Source organism: Hippopotamus amphibius, chromosome 6, assembly GCF_030028045.1.
Source record: "Hippopotamus amphibius kiboko isolate mHipAmp2 chromosome 6, mHipAmp2.hap2, whole genome shotgun sequence".
Lineage (NCBI taxonomy): Eukaryota > Metazoa > Chordata > Mammalia > Artiodactyla > Hippopotamidae > Hippopotamus > Hippopotamus amphibius.
Genome location: NC_080191.1, coordinates 170,311,516 through 170,338,031, shown reverse-complemented (window position 1 = coordinate 170,338,031; position 26,516 = coordinate 170,311,516). Strand labels below are relative to the sequence as shown.

The 26,516-nt window shown below is 38.0% G+C and overlaps 1 protein-coding gene across 2 annotated transcripts in view; it reads right to left on the bottom strand.

Moving 5' to 3' along the window:
- Positions 1–2,961: 2,961 nt before the first annotated feature.
- Positions 2,962–26,516, bottom strand: part of RNF168 (ring finger protein 168) — a 28,476-nt gene continuing 4,921 nt past the window's right edge. The window contains exons 2-6 of one of the 2 annotated variants that reach the window (XM_057737958.1): positions 19,546–19,622; positions 16,895–17,074; positions 14,709–14,830; positions 6,306–6,387; positions 2,962–4,116 (exon numbers count right to left, since the gene is read on the bottom strand). In XM_057737958.1, the coding sequence (XP_057593941.1) occupies positions 3,166–4,116; positions 6,306–6,387; positions 14,709–14,830; positions 16,895–17,074; positions 19,546–19,622 (1,412 nt within the window). In that variant the 3' untranslated portion in view covers positions 2,962–3,165. The remainder of the gene's footprint in view (positions 4,117–6,305; positions 6,388–14,708; positions 14,831–16,894; positions 17,075–19,545; positions 19,623–26,516) is intronic. The other variant, XM_057737959.1, reaches the window with a different exon arrangement.

Genomic DNA, 26,516 nt, shown 5'->3' with positions numbered 1-26,516 from the left:
ATATTTGGCCCCTGGAATGTAGCTTGCAGGCTTCTGTGCTAGGGCTTTCAGTTGAGGCCCTCGTGTGTTCAACAGACTTCCTTCCACTCATAGGTCCTGAATTCTGTTCCTGTCTCAGCAGCACTGTGAACCTGATGCCAACTCCGCTCTGCTTTTCAGAGGTTTTCAGTCTGTTAGCCTCTGCTCTGAACAGTTTCAAAACTGCAGTTATCTTGATGGGAAAACTGACCTTGTGTCTGCTGACCCTCAAGTCTCCAATACTGTCACTCCAGCTTCCTGAGATGGCCAAGGCTCTGCCGCTTTCTCTGCTCACAAGCAGCAGCTCTGCTTCTCGTCCTGCATTCAGAACAGGCATGTTCCACAAGCGAAAAACGTGGTTGCAAACATCAGTTCTCCTCTCGAGAACCTCAGCCCCTTAGTCCTCATTGTTTCAGTAGCTTTCTGATGCTTTTAAGTAGAAAGTCTTACAATTTTACCTGGCTTTCCTCACTGTTCTCAACAGGACTGCAGGTCTGCAGCATTGCTACCTGAAAAGCATAAGCTCTGCTTTTCAAATAATTTTAAAATAGTACATTAAAGCTAAATATATTCAAATTCACTCACAACGCTATATCCAAGATTCACAATGTTACTTTTTTTTTGCAGTGAAAAAGCTTCCTAAATTATGATTCTTAGAATGTAAAGGCAAAAAAGGACTGTCTAGAATGGTGTAGGCTGAGATGCATAAGTATCCTTAATCTTGTAATATTTTAAAAACATTTAAATTCTGAGATGATATATTCAATGATGGAAAATTTTAAAAATATAAAAGAACATATAGAGAAAAGTCATTCTTCCACTCCTGTCTCCCAGCCACCCAGTTTCTCTCCCTGCTGGCAACACTTTTTTTCTCTGTCTTAAATACATCTCCTCTTTGGATTAAGTGGTCGCACACCATGTACACTATTCTATATCTTGTGTTTTGTTTAACTCTGTATCTTATAATTCTTCTCATATCAGTAGAGTGGGTTTTTTGTTTAAGTGCTGTATATTACCATCATTTAGTGTCTCGATATGATTAAGGTTGTTTCTAAGCTTGTTATTACAAACAATGCCATACAAAAATGTTTTGTGCATGCCATTCTACCTATATGCGAAAACAGCTTTAAGAAATTCCTAGAGGTACAATGTCAAGGGTACCTCTCTAGGGCTTTAAAATTTTCTATTCATACCAAGCAACATATAAGAAGAGCACCTTTATCTCTACTAATCTGAAGGGTGGAAAAATGTAAGAGTCACTTATATTTCCCTTCCTGGGAACTATGTTTCTTGGGAACACAAACTTTTCTAATTTCCCTTTGGGTTGTTAGTCTTTTTCTTAACGTACTGGCAGACACTTTATAGAAAGGAAATTAGCTCTTTGTGGTGACTTGTATCTATTTCTCCTCCAGTTTGCCATGCCTTACAATTTTCCTTTATGGTAGTTTTTGTTATGCAGAACTTTTTATTTTCATGTGTTAATTTTTATTTTTAACTGTGATAAAACACAGTCCATTTTAATTTTTAATAATTATTTTAATTTTCAGATTCTCAACCTCTGCAATTTTAGCACTCCCTGAAAAATTAAATACTCTCATATCCCTTCCACAAAAGTGGGAGGAAAGTATCAATACATTCTAATGACTGACACAAAATATTTATTAGTTTCTCACAAAAATGCATACATGGTAGGAGTATCAGAAAGACTGAGAAATTAAAATTTACCTTAAAACCAACTTTAGTCAGGAAGACTTCATAGACAAATAAGTGGTTATATATGTAAATTCTAAATACATTACACCATTTTCTGCCCTTTTTGGTCATGAACTATTCCAGGAAGATTTAATTACACAGGTTTTAATTTGAAGAGTCCCTACAACGTAAAGCAAAATTGGTCTTAAAAATTATTGGTTTGATGAAAAGACAGATTTTAGTCTATGTTAGACAAATTTGGTTAGTTTCTAACTACACTTCATTTCAGCATAATTATTAATCAGGGGACAATCACTTTTGAGAATGGGCAAGCTAAATTTTAAATTAGCATCTGAATTGTAACCATAATTACCCAATCAATATCGAAGTAGACATCATCAAGTATGCAGTGATTACAGTTTCAGTTACAAAATCTGGAGTAAAAAAATCTCAATAATGTATAAAAACACTGACAAATTTAAGCTAGAATTATTAGCTCTAGGAAGTTTTACTGTGTTATCACCCTAAAAGAATGGCTAACTAGACATCAGCAGAAAAGCTGTTAAATGGTTGTTTGTTTGCTCAAAGTTGTTCATATTAATGAAACAAAAGATTAACAGTCTCTAAGTTAAATTTCACAAAATGAAATCGCTGTCTTCTGATTTAACTTTTGGGGCTAAGACAGGGCAAAAACCAAATATACTTTCTATTTTTGTCCACAAACACAAATAAAAGTCAGTATCAATAGAAAGGATAACATAAGGAAATTAAACACATGGTTAGTCAGGTTCTACAACACAGGACACTGCGACATAACTCTCCTACAGTAAATGCCCTTTCTTTTCGGAATAGCAGATTAGATAGTATGGTGTGAAAAGCTGTAAAACCCAAATGTTTTCCGTGCCGTTTAACAAAGAAAGCACGAGGAGGAATACTTTGCCAAACTATACCTGCTACTCCAGCCTGGACCCAGCCGTCTGATCAACCGCTCAGTCCCAGTGCCTCCAAACTGTCAATCTACCCCACTCAGTCTCATCCCAAGCTTCTGTCAACTAAGTCCCAATTTTCCAGAAAACTCTGATTTTTCTGCTTTCACACTGATCCTAACCCATTTTATGTCAAAGAAAATGCTGTAACACTTAAAGTAATTAAAGTGGAGATGGAAATTAGATTACTTCAGTATTATGGAAGATGCATTTCAAGTGCTCTGCAAATATATGGGAAAGTTGCAAGAAAACTCAGATTTTAAACCCTGCCTGGATTTCTTTGCTACTTGGTATATTACAATGTTGCTTTGATTACTAGTCAGGACAAAAAGATGCGTGAAGGCCACAAAATACGCATTTTTGGGGAAATGCATGGAAATGAAGATTTCTTGGGAGATGGCCAAGGCATTTTTATATCCATAAGGACTATCAACTTAAACTTAGTATATCACAGCTATTAAGCCAAGCATTACTTTGTGTATCTCTGAAACATTTGAAAAATACTTTTCTGTGACCTACTAGGCTGTAGGGAACGCGCAGTTTTGGGTACATTACAATCACCTCTAGTAGCATTTGGTATCTTTCTTCCATTAACTGAACGTTTCAACTTGATCTTAAAAGGTTGCCGATTTTCATTCACTGAGCCTCTCCTAGGTTTTGGATGCTCTAGATCCGTTTGTCTTTGGAAGTTTCTATCTTTGGAATTCTTCCTTTGTCCATTTAGCAATTTGTCTGGAGGTGAGGTCGTAGCACGTAGCTGGTATCCATCTGGGGATCCTTTCTGCCGGTTTGGCCTCATTTGTTCTTGATCCACCTCTTTCTGAAGCTGTAATGCTAATAACCTATCCTGTTCTTCTTGTTTACGTCTCTCAAAAAGGAGATGTTCCAAATCTATCAGTTTTTGGGTAAAGTTGATTTCTGTTTCCTCTTTGTCTGAGGAAGCTTTGGGGAACATTTTTCTTCTTTTTGCAGAAAAGCATGGATCCCTGACTGCTTCAGACAAAGATTCCTGGTTTTTTCTTTTGGAGATATCTTTATTGATCAGTAGGTGAGACTCTTCATTTTCTGTCTCAACTGTGTTATTTCTAATTATCTGCATCCTATCTGATACAGCGCACCCACTCTCTGTGTTGCCACAAGGCTCAGCTGCAGCACCTTCAGAGTAGGGAACGTTGGCTTCAGGTCCCTCATGATTTACGACATATAACTCTTTCTCATGATTGCTTGGTCTTATCTTGACTTTTCCTTCAAGGCACCATTCTATACCACTGGCACATAACTGAGGCATAGGTGACTCCACTGAAGATTCTGCACCTTGTTCTTGAACTTCAAAACATATTTGAGGAGAAAGTGTTGGCATATCTTCCTCAGTTTCTGTGTCTTGCCATGTAGGGCTCCTCACATCACCGCTGTCAGTTTCCTATGGAAAACAGAAAAAGACTGAACCAGAGGAAAACAACAAGTCATAATATATGTCTAATTACACTGATACCAAAGACCAGTTATCACAATAAGGTAATTATTATTACTACTACTAAGATATATTAATGCTTAATAGTATTTTTATTCTGTGTGCCAATTTAGATTAAGGTATTTCTTCATTTTCACTCCTATGAAAACCTACAGATTAAAACCCACAAACTAGTTCTATATACGGCCAGAAGCTGGGACCATGACTTGACTTCTCATCTTATAAACTTCCTGTGGCCCAGGGGTTCTTGATACTTTTTTGTGTCACAAACCCTCCTCCTTTGGGCATTTCTGTGAAGCTTACAGACCTCTTCTGAGGATAATATACTTTTAAATATAAAAATAAATACATAGGGAACAATTTATATTGCAACACAATTATTAAAATCATTTATGATGTAATAATGTGTATCTATTAATACATTAAATAATAAGATCTAAGTGGCAAGTCTAATAATTTGTAACACTGAAGGAGAGATGAGTATAAATGATATTTCAAGAGATCTGCAACAAACGTAAGGTGATTAAAAACCTGTGCTGCCTATTGGTGACAAAGTCACACTACTGTTAACAGTATTATGGTTTGCTGCCTACATTCATAACTAAAGGAAACACTAAAATGACAGGTCAGGAGGAAGTAAAAAACGTTCCTCCTATCCAGGTTCATATGTATTCTGTGGCTTCTACCCCTAGACCTCAGGTTAAGAACCTATGGTTCTTAAGCCTAACTGGCTTTAGCCAGTATAATTCTTCTCACTTACAGGTCTTGGTTAGGTTAAGACCTAGGATTAGTTTTGACCATGGGAAAGCCTTAAGAAGAAAGGCTTCAATGAGAATTTGCTTCAAAACAAAAATTACTCCTTGTTCGAGATTTTAAACTGTTCTTTTACCTACTTTGCTTTGTATTTATCGTTCTTCATAACATTCCTTATGAACCAATGTAGTTTGTATTGGACAAATTCTCGGTTTCCTATTCTTTTGCTGTGAATATTAACACCAGGAGAGGAAAAAAAAATTCCAGCCTACAAGGCCCTCTCCCATCAACCCTTAGTTCCAGCATGAGCCAGACTATCTTGACTTGAATTCTCCCTCTATCACCTCCACTTAAGGGACTCTGAGCAGTCCTCTTGCCTCTGTATGCCTCAGTTTCCTCAGCTGTGACTGGGCACAGGAAGGACGCCTTACAGAGTGGGTAGCAGTGATGAAGGTTAAAGGAAATAAACACATCACTTGGCACATAAATGCCCATTAAGTGTTAGGCACTGTAAAACCACCTAGCTGAACTGAAAAAAACTGAGGAACCTGGGAGTAAAGGGTTAACACAACTTCTGTGTAGGAAACTGATCTTGGTGTAAGCTCGATTTCCCTACTTCTATTTCCTGGAAGCCCAATAGAGGCGGAATGTCATCTTTGTTACTATGCCACATAACTTATGGTACAAGTGATGCTTACTGGTGAACTGCATCTGTACTAGCAGAACGAGGAGTGATCTATAAACACCTTGCAGGAAGCCAAAAGCTCCGGGCTTCTGTAAGTGACTTACAGCTCTTTGACTGGACCCCTGGAAGCTACGCTTGTGCGTTGTTACAATAAATAACGGATTCTTATGGGGCACGAGGCTTCTAAGTCTGGGTGGCTGTGACACTCCTCCACATGGTCTCACTTCCAGGCCCTCACTTCCAAGCTCTGCAGTGAGGACTCCTGCTGAACAGATATGCCTGATGCTGCCCTACTCGTACACTCTGTTTCCCATTTTGTGATCTTTTAAGTGAAGCTGGTACCAGGGGTAGCCTATTTAGTTTTGTGAGTCTGATGATCTAGGTCAGGGATTTACAAACTACGGCCCATGCACCAAATTCAGCCTGGTGCTTGTTTTCATAAACAGTTTTACTGCAACAAAGACAAGCTCATTTGTTTACATACTGTTTTGGATGCTTTCACATGACAACAGCATCACTGAATAGTTGTGAATGAAGCCATTTGGGCCACAAAGCCTAAAATATTTACTATTTGGCTCTTTAGAGGAAAAATCTGCTGACTCCTAGCCAAGGGGAGCCTAAGATGACTAAGAAAGGGTGTTCCATTTACTACAGTGACAAAAAACTTGCCAAGCCAAGAACATCTTTAGCATCCACACACCTTAGACACGGAGCTTTTCCTGTCTTCTTGTACAACTTCAGACTGTGATGCTGATCCAAGTTGAGATTTAGGTGACAAATACCTTAAAACAAACAAACAAACAAAAAGTTTGCCAAAACTTGAATGCTTTGAGACAAAAATAGCATGTATCCAATATAATAAAGCCAGATTAGCTATTTATGCTGAAGACTGTCTGGCTTGCTGCTTGGCTGATTTATCAGAAAGAGTGTATTTCATTTCCCTGTCTCAGGTATTTTGGTCTCTCTCTGGAGCAAAACTTAAAAGTCTTGAGTGTTGATATTCTATTGAAAAATAGCAGAAAAGGAAGTAAAAGTCAAATCTAAATTATTCCTTTATCCTCAAAAGAATTTAGGGACTTCCCTGGTGGTCCAGTGGTTAAGAATCCGCCTTCCAATTCAGGGGACGCAGATTTGATCCCTAGTCAGGGAACTAAGATCCCACATGCTGTGGAGCAACTAAACTCACACACCACAACTAGAGAGAAGCCTGCACACTGCAATGAAGGATCCCGAATGCTGCAACTAAGATATAATGCAATCAAATAAATAAAAAAAAAAATCTCAAAAGAATTTAAATAGGTAGGTACTAGCATCAAAACAAGCTAAGACTGTATAGTCTTCCCAAAAGTAATGGAAATGACATTTTAAATCAGGAGAAGGAATATGTTAGTTTCTTTTTAATGCCAAAAATTCTACATTTTTTTATCTCTATTTGAAAAATGGTCCATGACTAGATTCTTTACCATTCTGGCATGGAGATTTTAATATATACATATTTTATACCAACTATCTGCTTAGAGACAAAAGATTTATCAATGTATCAGCATAAAGAGCACATCTCTAAATATCTAAGCATCTTTAATACACTGTTTGCCACGGAAAATACCAAGTTTGTAACGTAATGGAAAATGTAAAAGAAATGGGAATAAAAGGACAGGTTATGAGATGTTAGGTGTACTTTTTCAATTGTAAAAAATCCAAACACATACACAACTATGCTTAAAAATGGCACAAATGTTGGCTGTCTTCAAGTGGGCCACACAGTGATTTTCAAAGAGCAGCTAGCTTTTATTTTTATAATTAAAGAAAAAATGGAAAAAATTCTGATTGCAAGTATGTAAAATAGTAAGTTCCACTGTGTCCAAAGCACCAATGTGTAGCATATATAATATTAAAATAAAATCCAAAGATCTCATATAAAGAACAAATAAATATTCCTTATAGATAAAATTGTATCTAAACCACATATTTTGTTGCATCAACCTAAATATTTATTCTGCAAACTTATGAGACAAAGAACTATCTCTCAGGTGATAAAACAAGAGTCCAGATTTAGTCTCATTTTAATTTTGTTTCCCAAAGCTAAACAATTCCTTCTGCCAATGTTAGATATTAGTAACCAAGTATATTAGAACCAACATAGAATTATTATAGCTTAACAGCTGTTCTGAAATCCACAAGCAGGGAACAAAACAAAATGTGATCAGATATCATCCAAATTAACTGGTGAAGATTTATGAACTCTCCTGGATATTGTTTATTTATAATAACCAAGTAATGTATGAATACATATAGGAAACGTGTCATCATCCCTTTCCATTCCGTATTTGCTTCCTCATATGTAACCAATCTTTTAAAAAATGATTTCTATAGAGTGCACACTATCTTCTTTTAAAGCAATACCATTCTTCTGTGATTTCCTTTTTTCACTTACGTCTTATAGATCTTTATAAGAAACTATTATAGGGACTTCCTAGGTGGTGCAGTGGTTAAGAATCCACCTGCCAATGCAGGGGACACAGGTTCAAGCCCCGGCCTGGGAAGATCCCACATGCCATGGAGCAACTAAGCCCATGAGCCACAACTATTGAAGCCCACTCGCCTAGAGCCTGTGCTCCACAAAAAGAGAAGCTACTGCAATGAGGAGCTCATGCACCACGATGAAGAGTAGCCCCTGCTCACAGCAACTAGAGAAAGCCCATGTGCAGCAATGAAGACCCAATGCAGCCAATAAATAAATAAATTTATTTTTAAAAATTGTTTAAAAAAAACCCCGACTATATACATAGGTCTACCTCATGAAAACAAATAGTTTACAAGAAAATAGCTACAAAACATATGCAAGAATCATAATACAGGGGGCTTCCCTGGTGGCGCAGTGGTTAAGAATCCAACTGCCAAGTCAGGGGACACAGGTTCGAACCTTGGTCTGGGAAGATCCCACATGCTGTGGAGCAACTAAGCCCGTGCACCAAAACTACTGAGTCTGCATGCTGCAGCTACTGAAGCCCTTGTGCCTAGAGCTGCAACAAGAGAAGCTACCGCACTGAGAAGCCCATGCACCGCAACAAAGAGTACCCCCCTGCTCTCTGCAACTAGAGAATGCCCATGCGCAGCAATGAGGACCCAACGCAGCCAACAGATAGATAGATAGATAAAACATTTTACAAAAAGAATCATAATCCATCACAGTTACAGGATGGAGATACTGACTGGAAAAGGATATGAGTGAACTTTTGGGAAATAGTCTGTATCTTAACCTGGAGTTTGGTTTATACATATGCAGAAACTCTTCAGAAATTACACTTCAGATTAACTTTAATACATGTATACTTAAAAAAAAGTTTTAAAAACTTACATTGTGATAAAAATCCTTATACTTAGTTTAAGGGGAAAAAAACCAATGATTTTAAAATTCTTCATGGGCCTTCTGTTTGTGCCTCAGCTGAGAGGCAATGACTACCATGAGTTTCTCATCTCTTGCTTTTAAAAACAGTCTCACCACACACTGGTACCCCTAAACACTTCACTGCTTAGTACTGCATGACTTCTGAACTTTACGTATGGAATCATACTACGTGCATCCTTCCACAACTTGTTTTCTTCACGCAACACCTTCCCAAATCACGCGTTTTCCTCAGCCAGAATTCATTGTCACTGCTGCAAAGTGACAGGATTCTGTCTCCTGTGGGACATGCGGGTGCTCCTGGCTCTTTACGGCTACTAACAGTACTCCTGGGAACACTTCTGCACGTCTTTTTATTCTCCAGGGTCACAGAGTGTCAACCTTTTATACTCCCACCTAGAATGTCAGTGCTCCTTATCCTCTAGGACACTTAATATCGCCAGAAAGTTTAATTTTGCCAATAGGGTAAGTAGAAAATGTTACCTCACCATAATTTTAATTTTGTTGTTGTTTTTATTGAGGTGTAATTGACATACGACGTTACACTGGTATCAGGTATACAACATGATTCAATATTTGTATATACTGTGAAATGACCTAATTTTTAAAAAATTTTATTGAAGTATAGTTGATTTACAATGTGTTAATTTCTGCTGTATAGCACAGTGACTGAGTCATACATCCTGGTTTATCCCAGGATGCTGAACGTAGCTGCCTGTGCCACGCAGCAGGACCTTGCTGTCTACCTGCCCTATACATACTAGTTTGCACCTGCTAATCCCAAATCCCAACCCTTCCCTCCCACCCACCTTCTCCCTTGGCAATAACAAGTCTGTTCTCTATATCTGCCTCACTGTACTTTTTCTTTTTTAATAAATTTATTTATTTATTTATTTAATTGGCTGTGTTGGGTCTTTTTTGCTGTGCGTGGGCTTTCTTTTTAGTTGCGGTGAGTGGGGGCTACTCTTCGTTGTGGTGTGCAGGCTCCTCATTGCCGTGGCTTCTCTTGTTGGACTCTAGGGGCGGGGGCTTCAGTAGTTGCAGCACACAGGCTCAATAGTTGTGGCGCACGGGCTTAGTTGCTCCACGGCATGTGGGATCTTCCTGGAGCAGGGATCGAACCCATGTCCCCTGCATTGGCAGGCAGATTCTCAACCACTGCGCCACCTAGGAAGCCCCTGCCTCACTGTAATTTGAATTTGCATTTCCTCGATTACTAATAAAGTTCAATATCTTTTCACATATGTATTAGCTTTCAGCTTTCATGTTCTGTGATGTCAAAATTTTGTTTCTGTTTTTGTTTTTTTTAGTATTTTATTTATTTAGCTGCACCAGGTCTTAGTTGTGGCGTACAGGATCTTCATTCTGGCATACGGGACTTTAGTTGCGGCATGCGGGATCCAACTCCCTGACCAGGAATCGAACCCAGGCCCCCTGCATTGGGAGCTCGGCGTCTCAACCACTGGACCACCAGGGAACTCCCGATGTCCAAGTTTTTTGCCTCTTTTTCTATCCATCTCTTTTTCTCACAAATAGGTGGGTATTCTTTAATAGTAATCTTTTTTCCAGTAAAAAAGTTGAAAGCTTTCTTTTAGAGGGCAGCTTATATTTTTATTCCCTAAAGGTAATTTGATAAAGACATTTTTAATCTTATCGTAGCCCCTTTGTTTTGCACTTTAAAACATTCCTCTCTACAGATACTCTGTTATCTTCCTAAAGTTTTACTGTAAGTGTGCATGCGTGCCTGTGTTTATTGTATGTATGTAATTACTCACCTACTTATTTATGCATGCATGCATGCAGTGCTGCCTGGCTTGCGGGATCTTAGTTCCCTGACCAGGGACTGAGCTTGGCCCTGGCAGTGAAAGCGCTGAGTCCTAACAACTGGACTGCCAGGGAATTCCCTTGTCTTTTTAATGGGTCTTTAATTCACCTTAATTTTTAGAGATAGTATGAATGGAGGTCCGAACTAATTTCCCCCCCCACTATCAATTGTCCCAGAGGCATTTATTGATAAGTACATTCTTTTCCCACTGACCAGCAATGACTATTATTATGTTATTACCCAAAGTACCCCAAACTTAGTGGCTTAAACCAACAAACATTATCTCAGTTTCGGAGGGTCAGGAATTCAAGAACAGTTTAGCAGGGTAGTTGCAGCTTAGGATTCTCACGAGCGTCCAGTCAAGATGTCAGCTAGTCATCTGAAGGCTTGACTGGGGCTAGAAGATCACCTTCCAAGCAGGCTCATGCACAAAGGCTATTCTGCAGGTCTCACCTCCTCCCTGGTTGTTGGCAGAAGGTCCCAGTTCCTTACCATGTGGGACTTTCCATAGGGCTGACAGCTAACTTTCCCAGCGCAAATAATCCAAAACAGAAAAGACACAGTGCCTTTTAGGACTTAGTCTCTGAAGTGTACAATGTCCCTTCTGCTAATCCTATTCGTATACTTAAGTCCAGCCCACATTCAAAGAGAGGGGAATTAGGCTTAGCCTTTTGAAGGGAGGAATTATCAAAGATTTGTGAACATATTTTAAAAACACAAAACTAGCATAAAGGTTCTATAAGCTGTGGTGTGCTTCTAAGCTGTCTGTTATTTTGTCCCATCACTTTGTCTACCCATCCCTGTGCAAATACCACACGTTTACTTACTATAAACTTGAAGCACCCATCCCTCCACCACACGTTATTTTTCTTCAGGAGCATCTGAAGGCCCTTTCTCTTCCACGTAAATTTTAAAATCAGAATGCAAGACTAAAAAAAAAGGTTGGGGGACTTTCCCCTGGCAGTCCAGTGGTTAAGACTCTGTGCTTCCTCTGCTGGGGGCACGGGTTTGATCCCTGGTCAGGGAACTAAGAGTCCACATGCTGTGCAGCAGGGCCAAAGCAACAAGTTTGGGATTTTGATTTCAAATGCATTTAATCTGTAGATGAGTTTGGAGAGATCTGACATTAAGCAATTTTGTAACATTAGACATCTTCCAACCTATAACTACTACATATGTCTTAAATACAGTAAAAGTTTTATAACACTCTCCAATAAGGACTTTTTGATTTTTCAATAAATTTATTTCTAAGTACTTTTTATTTTCTGATGCTACTATAAACAGAATCTTTATTAAAGTCAGTTTTGTAATACACTTTTTGTATAGATTTTTATATCTACCAAACTTGCTAATCTCTTAATTAATTCTAAAAATGCATCTCTGAACTCTAGGGCTTTCTATATGATTATTCCACCTCTGAATAACAATAGCTTCTATTTCCTTCCTTACCAAGCTTATAATGTTTTATTTCCTTTTATTGTCTTATTGTACAGACTAAAATCTCCAGTACGACACTGAACAGCAGTGGTAAATAGCAGATCACCCTTATGTTTTCCTGGTCTTAAAAGGAGAATAATTTCTATTTTCTACCATAAAGTATGACATCTGATATAGGTTTTCTGGGTAGATATCCTTCAGCAGGTTAAGTTTTTTTCTATTCCTACTTTATTACGAATTATTGTCATTCTTTTCACATTTAAACAGTTAATAGGTTAACTTGCACTGATTCATTTTCTAGTATTAGAAAAGCCAGCAACGTATTTCTGGAATTATTCTTTTTTCTTTTAAAAATTGAAGTATAGTTGATATACAATATCAATTACTGGTATACAATACAGTGATTCACATTTTTTAAGGTTTTATTCCATTTATAGTTATTGTAAAATATTTGCTATATGGGACTTCCCTGGTGGCGCAGTGGTTAAGAATCTGCCTGCCAATGCAGGGGACACAGGTTCAATCCCTGGTCCAGGAAGATCCCACATGCCTCAGAGCAACTAAGCCTGTGTGCCACAACTACTGAGCTTGTGAGCCACAACTATTGAGCCCATGCGCCTAGAGCTGGTGCTCTGCAACAAAAGAAGCCACTTCAATGAGAAGCCCATGCACTGCAATGAAGAATAGTTCCTGCTCGCCACATGTGCAGCAATGAAGACCCAACACAGCCAATAAATAAACGAATAATAAATATTTGCTATATTCCTCATGTTGTCCAATATATCCTTGTAGCTTATTTTATACCTAATGCCTGTACTTCTTAATCCCCTACCCCTGTATTGCCCCTCCCCTCTTCCCTCTACCCACTGGTAACCACTAGTTATCAGCCTGTGAATTTGCTTCTTTTTTGTTATGGACTGTCATTTTAGATATATTTTCAGTCTTTCTTCTTTTTCTGATATGGCATTTAAAGCTTTCTAAATACTACTTCAGCCATATCCCAGAAGTTCTTTTTTTTTTTTTTTTAATATTTATTTGGTTGTACTGGGTCTTAGTTGCGGCAGGTGGACTCCTTAGTTGTGGCATGCGAACTCTTAGTTGCAGCATGCATGTGGGATCTAGTTCCCTGACCAGGGATGGAACCCAGGCCCCCTGCATTGGGAGCATGGCGTCTTAACCACTGCACCACCAGGGAAGTCCCCCATATCCCAGAAGTTCTGATGTATAATATTTTCAGTTCTATATTTCCATCAAGATTTATTCTTCAACCAATGAGTTACCTGGTAGTTTTTCTTAATTTTCAAAGCACTTTAGTAATCTTTTTGTTAATTATTTTAAATTTGAGGTGAAATTTATATAATATAAAATTAACCATTTTAAAGTGCACATTTAGTATATTCACAAAGTTGTGCAACTATTACTTCTATCTAGTTTGTTGTTTATTTATAAGAATTCTTTATATATTCAGAGACTAGGCCTTATCTGTTTTTAACTTTGCTTTACCTTTAATCCACTAATTTTTCAGTTCCTTCCATTTCTGCTTTTAAATTCATCAGTTTATTCTTGTATTTCTAGTAAATTTTTATCTTTATATTTCAAAGTATATATTTAGATTCATGAAGATTGATGAATTATATCCTTTACGCAGAATAATATATCAACATGAAATATCCCTGCTTTTCTCCTTTTAATGGTTTTCTCTTGATTTCTACTCTGCATAATATCAGCATTAACAATATTGATGCTGCATGTCTATTTTTTATTTTAATAGCAACCACCTCATTTAATGCTGTCCTCTTCCCATGTATCTCCATCTCCCTATCTCAAATTCCCACCACCTCAAAACCTAAATTTCCATGAATTTTGGAAGGAGGGAAATTACCTGCACATATTTACCCATTTGACCCAAAAGCCCTTACATGTTTTTGAAGTCTAGATTGTAGTTGATAAACTTTTTCAACTATGAAATACTATGGGAAAGCTTATATCCTCAGAGTCATCAACTCTTCCTGCTGCTAAGAGGGGCACTGTGGGGCAACTAAATTCACTTCATTGTTGGCCTCATTCATATTTTTTGTACAGTAAGGAAGAAATGTAATATGTAAACTGGGAAAAAGAGGGTGGGGGAATGATCTAGATGCCAAACTGTAAACTCCTTCAATGAGGATGACCTTCTATGGGACTAGTTTTTCTCACTTGAATCCAATCCAAGAGAAAACGGATTCCAATTAATTTTGAGAAAATGGGAACAACATAGGAATCCTGAGCAATCAAGGTAAAAAAGGCCTCATGTCCCTCTTTGTGTTAGTCAGAAATCTAAGCTGTGTGAGCACCTCTCTTATTTTCACTTTATATCAATCTCTGACCACCTGGAGGATTTTCATGCAGAGCTGGTGGGCCAAGTTTTAATACAGCAGTAAACTATATCCACTTACTTCTGAATATCTCCAGTGTTTGGTTGTTTGTTCTTATTTTTCTTTTGTGACTTGGTTGTAACCGGATCAGATTTTTTGGAATTCAAGGGCGAAGCCAAGACACATTCCTCACAGAAATTATTCTTCAACAACAGAAAAAGCATAAAAAGAATTTAAAATAAGCTATTAATTCAGAATCCACAACATAATTTTTCAGGAATTATGCTCATGTTTAAATTCTATACATGCTTCAAATAATACTGAACATGCAAAAATTAGTATAAACAAGATTCTCTAAGGTGGTCTAAACTGCATTTTTACTCGACATTATAAACACAAAGAACATGATGATACTAATCTCATTAGCTGTTAATTTCTGCTAATTTTTCTAATGAATAATTTTACATATTTATAACTACCTTAATCTGTAGCAAAAAATTCAAAGAGCTGTGGTTATATCTAGAAGTTATTTTATGTAAAATAATTTAATTTGGGAATTTAAGAGCATACAATAAATATCATGAATATTTACTTGCTGTCTCATGCAGTCTCATAAGTTTCTTACTACACCATTGGAAAAATTAATATACTTGGTGGTGGTAGACATTTGGCCTTGCACCATCAAACTTTTACAGGTAAACCAAAAATTATTCTAAAATATCAATAGATCTGCTCTTATAATCCCATGTGAAAACAAGAAGAATTAAAACAATAACTCTTGAAAGACAAAGTTGACACCAGATTTTCCTCTTTGATGTATTTTCTTTCCTATCCCATTTTTTATTCTATTGGTCTGTGTCTTTTTTTTTTTTTTTTGGCCACCCTGTGCAGCTTGCAGGATCTTAGTTCCCCAACCAGGGACTGAACCCAGGCCCACAGCAGTGAAAGCACTAAGTCCTAACCACTGGACTGCCAGGGAAGTTCCAAAGTTCCATGGTCTATGTCTTTAATTTCTCAATTGTGTATCGTTCCAAAGCTATTCCACTTAAAGTTTAAAAGAAAATATATATATATATATATATTTTTTTTTTTTTAGGCACACGGGCTTAGTTGCTCCATGGCATGTGGAATCTTCCCAGGGCAGGGCTCGAACCCGTGTCCCCTGCATTGGCAGGCAGATTCTTTACCACTGCGCCACCTAGGAAGTCCAAGAAAATATATTTTTTAAAAGGGCATATATTATTATGAATGGCAGCCCTCTCAAAAATGGGGGGAAAAAAACCAATTCTGGATATACTTCATTTTGGTAAGTATATTTTAAGATATTTGTTGTTTGAAGGCAAAGGAATTGTTTTTAGAGGCTCTCAAACCTGAATGCATATCAGACTTCCCTAGGTGCCTCCAGGAGTGGTAATCCCTAAATTCCACCCCCAGAGATTCTGTATTTTAAAAGAACTACAAGGGATTCTGCCAGGTTCTTTCAAATCACTGGGTCCCACTGTACCCTTTGGTCTTACGGTATGTGTTTTATTATCCTGTCTTTAATTCACTGTCCCCTAGGCAGTAATTGAACTACAGCAAGATAACAAAATCTAGGGACTTCCCTAAAGGTGCTCAGTGGTTAAGACTCTGTGCTTCCATTGCAGGGGGCATGGGTTTGATCCCTGGTTGGGGAACTAAGATCGTGCAAGCCGCACAACATGGCCAGAAAAAAAAAAAGTTTAAAAAAAAAAAAAAAAAAAAAAAGAATTAATGTGCTTCACTTTCAAAAAGTGATTTACATCCACACAGTGGAATATTCTGCAACTATTACAAAAGAATTATAGACTATACACAGTAACATGAAAAACCTGTAAGAAATGTCAGATGAAAAAGGTCAGCAAAAAAATGTGTGATTCATCCATCCTTTTTAGGTGAAAAAAAAAAGTTATAAGAAACTGTTAACAGTGCTAACTTTTGGGGAAAGAGCCTGATGTAACAGAATAGGAATGGGAGTGGCAAAGTGGGAGGGGGAAATGGAGCTTTCATTTTCTATGCAACAGCTTTACCTACATAACTGAATTGACTAACAACTTATAAAAAGATTTTTTTAAAGCATACTTGGATTAGAGCAAATATATAACACTATGCCAAAAAAGTTGAGCAAATATGTCAGAAATAACTGACAGTTGCTAGTTATGGTGAACGCTTCCTCTTTAGATTGTCCAAAATCACACAGTCAAAGCAACGGGAATATAAATCCTTCAAAGTTCTTTCTTAAAACTTACAAGATTGAGGCTCAGCCTTCTTGCCAGCTCCTCATCACTTTTCAGCTGGTCTTCCATCTCTCTTTGCCTTTTTTCTGCCTGTCTCTTTTCCTCTTCTTCCTCCTCAGCCAGCAACCGCTGTATGTATTCTTCACTGGCTTTGTTTTCTTCCTCCTCATGGGCTCGTCGCTCTGCCTCCACCTTAAAAATACGTAATGAAGAACAATCCTTCTCTGAACTTTTTAGTATACTTGCAATATTTCTTAATAAGACTAGTAAAAGTAAAAACAAGAACAAATTGTCAGAAATTAAAATTTCTCATGTGAAGTACGAATATGGAGAGGTCCCCTTTAGGAAGCCTTCCCCAGTCAGTCCAATGAAACCGTGATCGAAGCCTCATCCCTCCTCACATTGTCCATTACACTGCCACACACTTTTGGGAGTCTTTCTAGGTGATGTTTTTCCTCAGTTAACAGAAGGCCATGTTCTCACTTTGGCATATGCTTCTCTCTTTTTTTAAAAAATAAATTTATTTATTTTTATTTATTGGCTGTGTTGGGTCTTCGCTGCTTCGCATGGGCTTTCTCTAGTTGTGGTGAGTGGGGGCTACTCTTCACTGAGGTGTGTGGGCTTCAGCAGTTGTGGCACATGGGCTTAATAGTTGTGGCTCACAGGCTCTAGAGAGCAGGCTCAACAGTTGTGGCGCACGGGCTTAGTTGCTCTGCAGCATGTGGGCTCTTCCTGGACCGGGGATCAAACCTGTATTCCCTGCATTGGCAGGCGGATTCTTAACTACTGTGTTACCAGGGAAGCCCTGGCATAGGTTTCTGAACCAAACCCTAGCAAGGGGGTGGAATGATAAAAACTGACTTAAACTAACCAAGGTCTATCCCTGAAGTTGGGATGAATCTCCAAACAAGGTGGGCGGGGGTGGAACAGTTGCTAAAGAAACCACCACAATGGTTATTATAAGATTTATAGATGAAGAAAGACACAGTAAAGCTTTCCTAGATCAGTAAGTGATCTACGTTTCTTAGCTCAGTAAGCAGCAGGGTGGAAACTCAAACTCAGCTTCTAGGACCAAAGGCCATGCTTGTGGGCATTTAAACTATACTTCCTGAAAGAAATAACATAAGAACTACTTAAGAAATATAAAGAATTTGACTTGAGAACAAGTCTTTGGCTCCAATTCAAGTAAGGGAGACATGAGGAAAGGTTTGTTAAGGAACTTTTAAGTTTTCTTGCTCTTAAAGGAAGAGATAGTTGCTTCTTCCTCTGCATATCGTTGTAAATGCACCTCAGGTTCAGAAATGTGCAGCTATCTTGTTATTAGCCTGAGAATAAAGCCAGCTGACAGAAGTTAGCAAAAATGGAACTAGAGGTCTGGGTGAAACCAACCCTGGAGCCTCTACAAACCTCTGGAATTCCAGTAAATTATAATTTTCTTTCACCTGTACTCAAAAGCATCCTGATAAAACCTGTTCTCACTAAATTGTTGCAAAGATTAAATTACTCCTTTAAAACCCTTACTTAACGACATTGTTTAGACAATATGCTGACAATTAACTATTATATTTATTAGTTCTTCTAGAGCTCACATGGTCCAATACAGCAGCTACCAGCTACATGTGGCTATTGAGCAGTTGAAACGTGACTAGTCCAAACTGAGATGTATTGTAAGTACAAAATATACAAATGAAAACTAAATAAGAAAAAATAATCAATACTTTCTATACTGCTTACATAATAAAATATTTTAGATATACTGGATTAAGTAAAATGCTTATATAAACACTAAATTTCATCTTTTTTTTAAAAAAACTTTAAAAAATGTGGCTAATAGAAAATTTTAAATTATATATGAACCCACATCGTATTTCTATTGGACAACACTGCTCTACACAAATTAGGGTGAGGGAGTCCTGGGGCTCTCCTAGTACCAGTGAAGTTCAAGGCTGTAAGCAACACTCCCTCTTTCCTACTTAGGAACTTCACAGTTAGCCCTTTATGCTTCCGGCACCTAAATGCATTGTTTGTGTCTCCAAAATTCATGTGTTGAAGCCCTAACTCCCAACGGGATGCTATCTGGAGATGGGGCCTTTGGGCGGTATGAGGGCGGAGTCATCAGGAAGGGGATTAGCACCCTTAGAAGAAGAGACACAAGAGATGATCTATCTCTGCTCCCCTCTCTCTCCCATGTGAGAACACAGTGAGAAGGCAGTTGTCCACAAGCTAGGAAGCAGGCCCAACACCAGATCTGCCAGTGCCTTCATCTTGCACTCCCCAGATCCAGAACTGTGAGAAATGAATGTCTGTTGTTTAAAGTCACCCAGTCTATGGTGTTTTTGTTATAGCATCCTAAATGGACTTAAGACACCCATAATCTACCACCTTTTCCCCATCCTTTATGCTCAAAGGCTCAGGGAAATTTAAAAAATCTCCTTCATACTTAAATGCTTACAGGTCACTATCACATGAGAAGAGCATTAAGTATGTATAAATAAATTAAAGCTAGTTTTAAACTATTTTGAACACATGTAAAAAATGGAGCCTTTATAAAGTTCATTAAAATTAAGATTTCCGTATATACTATTTATTTATATAAGCACATAAAACTGTATATAAACACAGCAGAAAATTTTTCCAAAAAAGAACAACTATTTAGTACCCACCTTGCTTATCTCCTCTTCGTATTCTCTTCTTAATTCCCCAGGTTTACTTAATAGGCGAACTGGCTGATAGTCATCAACTGTTTCAGATCAAGAAAGAAAATTATATTATAAGCAACACAGAATTCTATGGCTAGCTTTGATCTTCCATTAAACCTATATTAATATAAAAATACAAAATTTAAATAAACATACAATTATTAACAGCTACAGCAATATTTCTTAATGGAATTCCATTTTAAAAGAAAGGTCAGGGACCTCCCTGGTGGTTCAGTGGCTAAGACTGCACTCTCAATGCAGGGGGCCCAGGTTCGATCGATGGTCAGGGAACTAGATCCCACGTACTGCAACTAAGAATTTGCACGCTGAAACTAAAGATCCCGCATGCCACAACCCAGCACAGACAAATAAGTAAATAAATAAATTAAAAAAAAAAAAAAGGGCAGCAGCAGCAGCCAGAGGTTTTCTGGTTCAAAATGGCACACAAATACATACATGAGTATTTAGCTCTTTCTCTATAAGCCCTTAAAATAACAGTAAAGGAATTTTTAAAAAGTAACCCTACAATAATAGCAAATACATATTTCTCCAAAAAAGATATACACAAATGGCCAACAAGCACATGAAAAGATGCTCAACATCACTAGTCATTAGGGAAATGCAAATCAAACCCACAAAGAGATACCACTTTGTACCCATTAGAATGGCTATTATAAAACAAACAAAATAACAAGTGTTGGCAAGGAGATGAAGAAATTGGAATCCTTGTGCACTACCAGTGGAAGTGTAAAATGGTACAGCTGCTATGGAAAACAGTAAGGCGGCTGCTAAAAAAACTAAACATAGAAATACCGTATGATCCAGCACTTCCACTTTTAGATACATATCCAAAAGATTTGAAAGCGGGATATCAAACAGTATCAAACAGATATACCACGTTCATAGCAGCACTATTCACAACAGCCAGACGGTGGAAGCAACCCAAGTGTCCACTGACATGAATCGATAGATAAAACGTGGTAAATACATATGACAGAATATTATTTGGTCATATAAAATAGAATGAAATGCTGACACATGCTACAACACAGATGAACCCTGAAGACACCACGCTAAGTGAAATAAGCCAGACACAAAAGGACAAATACCTACTATGACTCTACTTATATGAGGTACCTAAAGTAGTCAAGTTTGAAAGAAAGTGGAATGATGGTTGCCAGGGGTTTGTTAGAGGGAGGGGGAATTGGGGAGATACTGTTTAATGGGTACAGTTTCAACTGCGTAAGATGAAAAAGTCCGGAGACGGACGGGGGTGATGGCTGCACATCAGTACGAAGTACTGACTGCCACTGAACTCTGTATACTTAAAAATGGTTAAGATTGTAAATTTCATGTTATGCACATTTTACCACAATAAACAAAACTTGATTAAAAAGTAAATCACTTCAGGAGTTCCCTGGTAGTCTAGTGTTTAGGATTCAGCACTTTCACTGCTATGGCCTGGGTTCAATCCCTGGATGGGGAAGTGAGATCCCAGAAGCCAAGCAGCATGGCCAAAAAAAAAAAAAAAAGTAAATCCCTTTATACATCAGACACAATAAAAAATAGCTAAGATAACTTAGGAAAAGAACAATGAAGAGAGATTTACTATATTAGATATCAAAACACATAATCAAGTATAATTAAATGAAGGTGTGGTACTGACACAGCTATCGAGAAACAGTTAAAAAAAAAAAAGAAAATCCCCCAAACAGCTCCAGAAACCAAGCAGATTGTTGTTTGATTAGGGAAACAATACACAATGAGGATGTATCATTCACCAAGCAGTATGGTTATAAATGTCAATTTCTGGGGGGGGCGGGGGGGAGTTAAGATGCCCATTTTGTACAACACTCAGATTGCAGGTGAATTTTAAAAAACTTAATGGAAACTAAAAATGACTGAAGAAAATACAAATGATATTCAAAATCTTAAGATAGGGTAGATTTCCTGAATAACAGAAGAAATCACAAAACCAAACGTTTATATGATGACAAACATCACTAAGTTAAAAACAACAAACTGGGAGAAGTTATTTGCAAATACATAAATGAGTAGAGAACTGACGTACAGAATATGACAAGAACTTCTACAGATTAAGAAAAACACTACAATAATGGGCAAAGGAAAAGAACATGCAATTTACAGAAGATGCTTAACTACTAACACTGGCAAGGAGAAAACTGTAATTAAAAAAAAAAAAACCGGGGGACTTCCCTGGTGGTCCAGTGCTTAACATGCTGCACTTCCACTGCAGGGGGTGAGGGTTCAATCCCTGGTTGGGGAACTAAGACCCTGCATGCTGCCCGCTGAGGCCAGGAAAAGGAAAAAAAAAAAAAAAGGAGGGGAATTCCCCAGGGCGGTCCAGTGGTTAGGACTCCATGCTTCCACTGCCAAGGGCCTGGGTTCAGTCCCTGGTCAGGGAACGAAGATCCCACAAGCCCCAAGGCAGGGGGAAAAATTCTTTTATGGAACTACTGAGATTTTTAAAGTTTACTGGTTTTTACACAGGTAAATCTAAACTAAGACCAGTAACTTTTTCAAGCGAAAACACAAATTTAAACTGCCTTAATATGCTTCCAATGATCTATGCAGCAATTACTTACTATTTCTTAAACAATTTCTAAGTATATGACAAATCTGAAAAAATCTTTTGTAGACTAGAAGCAACTATGACAATCAATAAGTGTCACCTGTTGAAAGCAATTCACAACACTCATTCGTGTTGGTCAGCTCTAAAACTTCTCTCGTAAACTACTGAAATTGAATGTCCCCACTCTACGTAATACTGCTTCCTTATAGTGAGTGTTCTTCTTAAGCAGACAGGATTCACGAAAGGAAATTTATCCCCATACTTTTTATTTCACTCTGAAAGAAAAATCCAAGTAAACTGAAGAACTAAATGTACAGTACTGAACCAAAAATAAAAACAAACAATAAAACCTAACTTGAACAATTAGGCTGTTTATAAAATTATTCTTCCATCCCTCAGTTTGACTCTGCTTGCACCATCATGGAAACAGTTTCTACACCCAATTAAATTACATTTGCTCAGTAGTACCGATCTACCTCTGAAACCTGTAGAATTCTTTGACTCTTTCTAGCGTCTGGTGATGTGCCAGCAATCTTTGGTGTTCCTCGGCTTACAAATGCATCGTTCCAACCCTCTGTCTTCACATAGTATTCTCACTGCGTGTCTTCACATCACCTTCCTTCTGTGTGTCTGTGTCCAAACTTCCCCTTTCTATGAAGACACCAGTCATGATGGATTTGGGCCCACCCTGAGGACCTTAACTTGATTACCTCTGTAAAGACCTTATTTTCAAATAAGGTCACAGTTCAGAAGTATTAGGGGTTAGAACTTAAATATATCTTTCTGTTATGTTACACGTAACAATGTAATACATCCTCACTGAAAAACTACAAAACACTACTGAGAGGAATAGAGATCTAAATAAATGGAGAAATATACTATTTTTATGAGTACGGGGGCTCTGTATTGTTAAGATGTCAATTCTCCCTAAATTGAACTATAGATTCAATGCAATCTCAATCAAAACAAGTAACAGGTGCCCTTGTTCGCTCCCCAAGCGGGGGCAAGCTAGGTCCTCACATGGGGTGAGGGTAGGAGTGCACTGGTGGGTCGGGACACCCTTTTGGTGGTGCTGTGTGCAGGGATCATGTGTAATACCCTGCTACTGCTCCCAGCACCTCAAAAGTGGCAGCTGGGTTTCAGCATTTTTGTGTCTTACTGTTCATAATTTGCCCCAACTGCCCATGTATGTAGTTGTTATTTTTAGTCCCTTACGGTTTTGTTTTTGTATTCTGTTGCTTGAGGAGATGGCTGTCCAGTTGCAAACCCTTCAGTAAAGAGTTCCAGGTCCCAGCCTACTCACGGCCATAAAGCTACAGTAATCAAGAAACTGTGATTTAAACATTAGAATCAACAAATCAATCAATGGTGGAACTTCCCTGGTGGTCCAGTGGTTAAGACTCTGCACTCCCAATGCAGGGGGCCTGGGGTTCAATCCCTGGTCAGGGAGCTAGATCCTGCATGCCGCAATTAAAGATCCCGCGTGCCCCAACTAAGACCTGGCACAGCCAAATAAATAAATAAAACCAATATTAAAAACAAATCAATTGGGGCTTCCTAGGTGGCGCAGTCGTTAAGAATCCGCCTGCCAATGCAGGGGACACGGGTTCTATCCCTGCTCCAAGAAGATCCCACATGTTGTGGAGCAACTAAACCCATGAACCACAACTGTTGAGCCCATGTACTGCAACTACTGAAGCCCACGCACCTAGAACCCATGCTCCACAGCAAGAGAAGCCACGGCAATGAGGAGCCCGCGCACCACAACAAAAAGTAGCCCCCACTCACCGCAACTAAAGAAAGCCCGTGCACAGCAAAAAAAGACCCAACACAGCCAATAAAATAAATAAATCAATTTATAAAAAACAAACAAAAAACAAATCAATCAATGTAATATAGACCTACACTTACAAGAAAGGCCTTTACAAGTGATAAAGGAGTAAATAATACTCAAGGAAAAAATTAACCTGAACCTCTAGCTCATCCACTATCCAAAAATTAATTTGAAATGGACCATAGATACCTAAACATAAAAGTTAAAACTGTAAAGTTTTTAGGGGAGAAAAGGGGAATATTTTCATACTCCTAGGGTTTTCTTAGGACACAGAAAGTAATAGCCGTAAGAGGAAAAGTTTATGAATTAGACTTCATGAAAATTAAAAATTATAGCTTATCAAAAGACACCATTAAGAAAACAAATATGCAAACCACAGACCACAGAAAACAGTCACAAAACATCTGGCAAAGTACTGATATATATCACTACTGAACTCCCACAACTCAGTAATACAAAGATAAAGAACTCATGGGGCAAAAGATTCAAGTAGGCACTTCACAATGGAAGATATACAAGTGACCGGCCAATAAAAAATGAAAAAAGACTCAATACGTTAGTTACCTGGGAACTGCAAATTAAAACTATGATGAGATACTACCATAAATCCATCAGAAGGATTAAAATTAAAAAGACGGATAACAGCAAATGTTGGTGAGGATGCTGTAAGTGAATTGAATGTGTCCCCTCAAAATCCATGCAGAAAACCTAATTCAATGTGATGGTATTTGGAGACAGGGCTTTTGGGAGGTATAATTAGGTCACAAGGGTAGAGATCTCATGAATGGGATTAGCACCCACACCAGGAACCAAGTTGGCCAGCATCTTGATCTTACACTTTCCAGCTCCAGAACTGTGAGAAATAAATTTCTATTGTTAAGCAACCCATTCCATATACTTTGTTACAGCAGCCCAAACTAACTAAGACAGATGAACAGAAACCAGAATTTGTATATGTTGTTGCTGGGATTAGAAAATAATACAACCACTCTGGAAAAAGACCTGGTAGCTTATTTTACAACCAAACATATACCTACTCTAAAGGACCAAGCACTTCCACTCCTAAGTATTTGCCCAAGAAAAATGAAAACATATGACCACAAAAATAAACTTGTACAAGAATCTTCACAGCAACTTTGTTCAAAATAGCCAAAAGCTGGAAACAGCTGAGGGACTGGAGAACAACCAACAAAGTATAGTGGAACAAGGGAACTCCCTGGGGGTCCAGTGGTTAGGACTCCATCCTCTCACTGCCAAGGGCCTGGGTTCAATCCATGGTGGGGGAACTAAAATTCCACAAGCCATGCAGCACGGTCAAAAAATAAAAAAATAAAAAAAGATTAAAAAAAAAAAAGGTATAGTAGAACGATACTTAAAAGGAAATAAACTACTAATAACCACAGAGGGGTGAATCTGGAATATTAGAACCTTGCACACATGAATACACTCTGTATGGATTACTGCTACGGGTTGAATTGTGTCCCCACAAAAGATATGCTGAAGTGCTAACCCCTGTATCCAAGAATATGCCCTTATTTGGAAAAAGAGTTGCTGTAGACATAACTGAGTTCATACTGGAGAAGGGTGGGCCCTTAATCCAATACCATTGGTGTCCTTGAAAGAGAGACACAGAGAAGAGATGGCCTTGTACAGACACAGAGAGAATGTCATGTGACTGTGGAAGCAGAGGCTGGAGTTAGGCAGCTGCAAGCCAAGGAACACCATGGACTGTCGCCAACACCCAGGAGCTAAGAGAAAGGCATAGGACAGATTCTCCCCGAGAGTCTTCAAGAGAACATGTGTCTGAACCTCCAGCCTCCAGAATCGTGAGAAAATAAATTTGTTATTTTAAGCCACCTAATTTGTGGTAGTTTGTTATGGCAACCCTAGGAAACTAATAGAATTCCACCTATATGAAGTTCTAGAACAGACAAAACTCATCTATGGTAGGAAAAAATAAAAACAGTGGTTGCCTTTTGTGGAGTGGAGGTAAGGCTTAACTGGAAGGGACATGAGGGGAATTTCAGGTATGATGGTAATGTGCTGTATTTTTATAGGGGTTTGTGTTACAAAGGGTTATACTTATGTGAACACTCAGTGAAGGTACAGTTAAGATTTGTACATTTCAATTATATGTAAATTTTACATTAAAAGAAAAAAGTTATAAACTAATATTGGTCTCTAATATGCATACTTATATGTATATTTAAGGAGAAATGAAATGAAAAAATAAGAGACTGATGGATAGATAGATGAAAAGATATATGACAACAAGTATAGCAAAATGTTGTCACATCTGGTTATGAGTATATGAGAGGTCACCATAAAATTTTTTCAATTTTCTATACTAAAATCTTTTCATAATAAAATGCTGAAAAAAATGTAAGTATACTACCAAAATTGAAGGAACGAAGGAAGGGGAGGAGGGAAGGAGGGAGGGAGTGAGGAAAGAAAAAAAAACAACAACGGGTGTTGGCAAGGTGTAACTACAGCTCATACACTACGGGT